General features: G+C 39.0%; 1 protein-coding gene across 1 annotated transcript in view; it reads right to left on the bottom strand.

Moving 5' to 3' along the window:
- RALGPS2 (Ral GEF with PH domain and SH3 binding motif 2) overlaps window positions 1-6269 on the bottom strand; it is a 134557-nt gene that overhangs the window by 97683 nt on the left and 30605 nt on the right. Inside the window, exons 7-8 of the mRNA XM_006867104.1 lie at window positions 5620-5712; window positions 2006-2132 (exon numbers count right to left, since the gene is read on the bottom strand). Of these exons, the coding sequence (XP_006867166.1) occupies window positions 2006-2132; window positions 5620-5712 (220 nt within the window). The remainder of the gene's footprint in view (window positions 1-2005; window positions 2133-5619; window positions 5713-6269) is intronic.

Here is a 6269-nt window from a genome sequence, read left to right as displayed (position 1 = left end):
GTAGCAAATGTTGTTGGGTCTCGTCTAAGTGGTGGAGTATTATGTTGTAGCTTAGCTATATGGCCACGATTGCTATTTCTTCTTATGGGACGTAGGGAGAATAAGTTCCCACCTCCCAGGAGGGACGTGTAGTTAACAAGAACTCTACGAGCGTGGGTGCGCTGTACCGGCTGATTTTTATTGGGATCTCACGCCAGGGTGGGAAGACGTGGGGCAGGAGGAAGTTATATCGTCTCTGGCCCTTCTGGGAGATGCAGCTGTCCAAGTGGGCCAGCCCTTGTCCCGCTCTTTAAACTCTGCAGTCACAGGAATTACCTGCAGTCTCTGCAGGAAAGAGTCCCAAAATACTCGCTTTTCTTTACCCTTGTTAGTGCGGTTTCTCAAAAATGTGAGCCCAGGAGAGATTATGATAGTCCAAAAGCCATGGGACTGGTATATGAACGCCCGCTTTGTAAGATCCCACTGCTAGCTAGGTGTGGGGGCAGGGGACTTAGCTGCAGCGACAGATGGGGGTGATGGGTGACGTTAAGAAGCTACTGCAGCCTTTCTTACACTCTCCAGAGTTCATCACACTCTATGCGTGGGTGAGCTGCACCCGGCCGATTTTTATTGGGGTCTCAAGCCAGGGTGGGGAGACTTGGGGCGGGAGGAAGTTGTATTGCCTCTGGCCCTTCTGGGAGAGTCCACTTTCTATAAGGGCCAGCCCTGGCCCTGCCTTCCAAACTCTGCTGTTGCGGGAGTGCCCCACAGTCCCCACAGGAAAGAGTTCCAAAATATGCGCTTTTCATTATCCTTGTTAGTGTGGTTTCTCAAAAATGTGAGCCCAGGAGAGATTATGATAGTCCAAAAGCTGTGGGACTGGTCTATGAATGATTCCTTTGCGAGATCCCACTTGTTTTTTCCACCGGAGCAAGTCCCTACCTTTTCTGGCTGTTCTGCCATACCGGAAGTCCCCAATTACATTTTAATATGGGCACAGGCAAGAAGAGTACAGTAAAAAGTTGAGCAAATATAGCAGAATATATTTTTCTAATGTAGGTTGTTATTGATGCTGTTAAGTGCTGTTGAGTCAGTTCTGACTCATAGTGACACTGTATAGGATTTCCAAGGAGCAGCTAATGGGTTTAAACTGCTGACCTTGTGGTACACAGTCCAGTGCTGGTCCTACACTGCCACACCATAAGTCCGTCCCAAACAAAACCTACAGTACCCGATATTCCCAAGCAGATTCCCATCCAAGTACTAAACCAGGCTCAACCCTGATTAGCTTCTGGGATCGGGCACATTCAGAGTGGTACAGCCAGAGACCTTAGAAGACTCTCTAAAGGAGGCACGCTTAATGTGGTCCTGAATTATTCATCACAGAAACAGGACACAATATTTTGGCAATGTAGCAGTCAGTAACGATAATTCTGCCTTCAACAAAGGGTATAACAGCATGTTCTCATTCCTATTATAAAATATACATACAGTAAAGAGAAATTCTTAGTCAACAATATGTAAATACAGAATTGCTTGTCTCAGCACTAAGCAAAACTTTCACAGCAAAACAACTAATTTCATCCAAGAAAACAGTAACACCAACATTCATGGAGACTATTCTTCATAGTATACACTAAAACAACTGCCAATTACGGAAAAGAATTCACAGTATTGAAAGCAATTTCAACAAAGCATTTGATCAATTTCTTTATCTAAAGTTCAGTATTTTATAGTATTAATATTCATTACAAACTACTGTTTCATTCTTTTAAAAGCATTACTCAAACGGATACAGCACATACTTTTACCATATGGTCCATGTTTATGGAAAATGATTGTCTAAAAAAATCTTTAAGGGCCAAAGGATAATTTACCATAAAAATACATTTCTTTCCGAGGCAATCAAGGCAATTTTAGCTGATTTTCTCATCTTACCAATCTTGCAATAATTTATTTAAAGAATACTTTAAAGGCAGAGCAACAATGAGGCATAATGAATATACAGTGACAGGACATGACTCACCTAAATAGGGAATGCAAGGTGTCATCTTTAAGCTACTTATATAGTCTCGGAGTCTTTTGTAGTTATCTTCTTTACTCATGACATATTCTAATTTTTCAAAGGTAGTTTTGTCTTTTCGACTTAATAACTGAAAACAAACAAAACATTAACGTATACGTTATTTACAAATCCCATTTCATGGAATCAAAGATTATTTCTTCTGAATTAAAGTTGTAACTACTATGTGTTTAAATTTGAATTCCAAAATTATTCCTTCTTGAATTATATTTTGATAGTAATACATAAATAAACCAACATCAATGGCATAGGTCTATTTTATTAAAATAATGAGCCAAATTTTTTAAATTGTAAAATATACTATCTTCTGCATCCAAATGAAATTACTAACTTACTAAGTTTGCTGTTATTGCTGTTAAGTGCCATTGAGTTGATTCCAACTCATAGTGATCCTGGGTTTCCGATGAATGAATGATGAGCTTGAGCCACTGACCTTGCAATTCAAACCGAACTTGCAGTCCAGTGCATCAACTGCAGTGCCACAACAGGACTCCTTACTAAGTAGTAAACTATAGTACATGAGTTCTCATCCTGACTATTTTAGATGGCTAATCAATTTTCTTCATTTTTCTTGGATCAGCCATCAACACTCATGGAAGCAGCAGCCAAGAAATCACACGACATATTGCACTAGGCAAATCTGGGGCACAGGAGCTTTTAAAAGTGTTGAAGGACAAATATGTCAGCTTGAGGACTAAGGTGTGCCTGACTCAAGCCATGGTATTTTCAATAACCTCATATGCATGTGAAAGCTGGATAGTGAATAAGGAAGATGGTAGAAGAATTGATGCTTTTGAGTTATGGTGTTGAAGGAGAATATTCAAAATACCATGGGCTGCCAAAAGAAACAACAAATCTGTTTTGGAAGAAGTGTAGCCAAAGTGCTTCTTGGAGGCCAGGATGGCCAACCTTTTTCTCTCATACTTGGACATATTGTCAGAAGGGGCCAGTTGTTGGAGAAGGTTATCATGTTTGGTAAGGTGGATGGTCAGAGAAAAAGAGGAAGACCCCCAGCGAGATGGATTGGCAGAGTGGCAGCATCAATAGGGTCAAGTGTGGCAATAATTGTGAGGTTGGGCCAGGACCGGGTAGTGTTTCCTTCTGTTGTGCATAGGGTTGCTATGATTCGGTACCACTCAACGGCAACAAGTCAATTTTTCTTAATCATTTTCATGATTAAAATCATGCATCCATAGGAGCTCTGGTAGCGTAGTGGTTACGAATTGGGCTGTGAACCTCAAGGTCAGCAATTCAAAACTACCAGCTGTCCCATGGGGGAAAGATAAGGCTTTCCGCTCCCGAAAAAATTTACAGCCTCGGAAACATAGTACAGGGTAGCTATGAGTCAGAACCGACTCCACGGCATATAACAACAACAACATTCACTTTCAATACCCAAATATTTTAATGAACTGTCCCTTGCTCCCTCAAAGATAAAAGTTCATTCTTATATAATCATCAAAAATAACTTCATTCTTGACAAATCTAATCACGGCTGGTCCTACCGAGACTGCAAAGTCCAGTGATTCCCTATATTTTTGGACTTCTGACAAGATCTCTGATCAGTGCTACACTGTACACAGCTGAACAATCAAATGACATAACTGAAAGGCACTGGTTAAGAGGTTTCAGGGAGAGATCTGTAGTGCCCTTTGATATCACTGAAGATAATCAGGGAGAATGAAAGAGAAAGGGGGTCAGGGTTCACTCACAATAATATTAAGGAATGATATTTTAAAATTCAAGAGATATTTTTGTGAATTATTCCAAAGAATTTGAAATTTTTTCTCTTTAGACATATGAAACCAGTATTTCATTATCATATAATAAAATTCTAGTTTATGTTCTAAAATATTGGTGCATGTTATAACAGGCAAAACATTTCCCAATATAAAATGATAAATTCTCCTTCAAAGTTAACAAAAAAGTCTTGAGGACTAAAGATGAGGACACGGAGTCAAAGGTGAGTAAATGGCAGAGCCGACTAACAGTATCAGTCATTCATTCACTCATAAGATGTTATGTCCCTGCTTTTTGGGGCTCCATAGTTTAGGTCCAAAGCTAAAGAGTATCCATTACTCTTTCCAGTATTACAAGTAGTCTAATTAGTATTGATACTAGAATCTATTTTCATAAGCTTTAGGACTTGATGGCACTTAACAACAACAAATGATAGATGGATTTCTATATGACAAATGTCTGAACAATATCCCTCCCTTTTCAAAACATGATTTCAAGGAGTCTTTTGCTTGAACATTTTTAGATAGACATTTCATGATCTAAAATAATGGTTTCATAGTCTTCTCCTATATTCCTCTTTCAACACACAGTATTAGCATTCTCAAGGTTAGGTGCCACTCTCTGTGCCCCACAGGTACCATATTTTCACATATAATGTGCCCCAGGAAACAATGCATACATTATATAATGTGCATAGGGCGTAAGGGAAAGTAACACAGGTGGGTGTTGAGTGGTTTGCAAATATAACCTGTGCCTTATCTGCATAAAATAGGGTAAGACTCACTATTCCTTTCTGTCTTTTTTCTTTTGCTCTGTAAGAGTTCTTTAAATATATGTTGCTGCTGTTGCTGTTGTTAAATACCACCAAGTCAGTTCCAACTCAGTAACAGTGTTTCCCAAGAATGGCTGGTGAGCTGGAAGCACCAACCTTGTGGTTCAAATGAATCTTGTGGTCTAGTGCATTATCCCACAGTGCCACATCAGGACTTTATATATATATATATTGGCTACAAATTCCTGATCAGTTACATTATCTCCACCTACTCTTTGGTCTCTTTCTAATTATCTTTAAGATATTTTTTGATAAATAAATTATTATTTTAATTGGGCAAAACATATCCATCTTTTCTTTCATTGTCTGAACTCTTTCGTGTCTTATCAAAAACTCCAAGCAGAGTCCTGGTGTGTCACTGTAGGATAAGTATGGAACTGCTAACTGCAAGGTCAGCAGTTCAAACACAGCAGTCACTCCTAGGAAAGCCTGCACAGGATCGCTATGAGTAGGAACTGACTCAGAAGCACTTAACAACAACATCCCAAGCTGGAACTCGACTTAGGCCAAACCCAAGCGATACCTACTTTTACTTCTACTCCCTAGCTTATATCACTCCATCAATACAGGTCACCCTATTACCTGAAATGATTTCTCAAAGAGCCGAAACCAACTCCCTAATATGACAACCTGTCCAAAATTACTTGGCAAACTTGGTAATCCATGTAAGGGGAGGAAATGTAAGTTTTCAAAGAACCAGCCATAAAATAATTTTAAAATCTTTATCCATTATGAAAATATTAACGTTTCTAAACATATCAGGGTTAGCATTTCGAAACTACCAGCTGTTCCGTGGGAGAAAGATGAGGCTTCCTACTCCCGTAAAAATTTATAACACTGGACACCCAGTACAGGTTGCTTTGAGTAAGAACCATCTCCATGGCACATAATCACCACCACCACCAAAATATATAAAAGAAACTAGTAACTCTTTACACTTCCAATTGGAAGTCTAAGCTTTCATATATGTAAAAAGATTACTCACCGCCCATGTTTTGGTCAACCTGAAAATTGGGGCACTTTGTAAGCCAGAAACCACCGCCATAAGTGCATGGAGGTTATTCAGTTCGTACAGCTTCTAAAGGGTTTTTAAAAAGAGGGAAGAGATGAAAAATAAATAGTGTGAATACAAAAAAATGCAATTATATAATACATGTGGCATAAAAAAAATATTCCAGGTAGAGTAAATGCTCAAGTGTCAAAAACAAGTTAATAAATTTAATTTGATAACAACTGAATATACAAAAGTCTGACTACAGTATATCAAAATTAAGAAAGACTAAATCAAGAGATAGCTTCCAGAATCACAGCAACTCACAAGCCACCACATTACAACAAACTGACAGACAAGCGGTGAATGCTTTAAAATTAAGAAAGGTATGAGACAGGATTGTATTCTTTCACCATACTTATTCAGCCTGTATGCTGAGCAAATAATCAGAGAAGCTGGGTTCTATGAAGAAAAACGTGGCATCAGGATTTGAGGAAGACTCATTAACAACCTGCGATATGCAGATGATACAACCTTGCTTGAGGACTAAGTGCGCCTGACCCAAGCCATGGTATTTTCAATAACCTCATATGCATGTGAAAGCTGGACAGTGAATAAGGAAGACCTTAGAAGAATTGATGCTT

This window comes from Chrysochloris asiatica, unplaced genomic scaffold (genome assembly GCF_000296735.1).
Source record: "Chrysochloris asiatica unplaced genomic scaffold, ChrAsi1.0 scaffold00100, whole genome shotgun sequence".
Taxonomy (NCBI): Eukaryota; Metazoa; Chordata; class Mammalia; order Afrosoricida; family Chrysochloridae; genus Chrysochloris; species Chrysochloris asiatica.
This window is presented reverse-complemented; position numbering and strand designations above follow the sequence as displayed.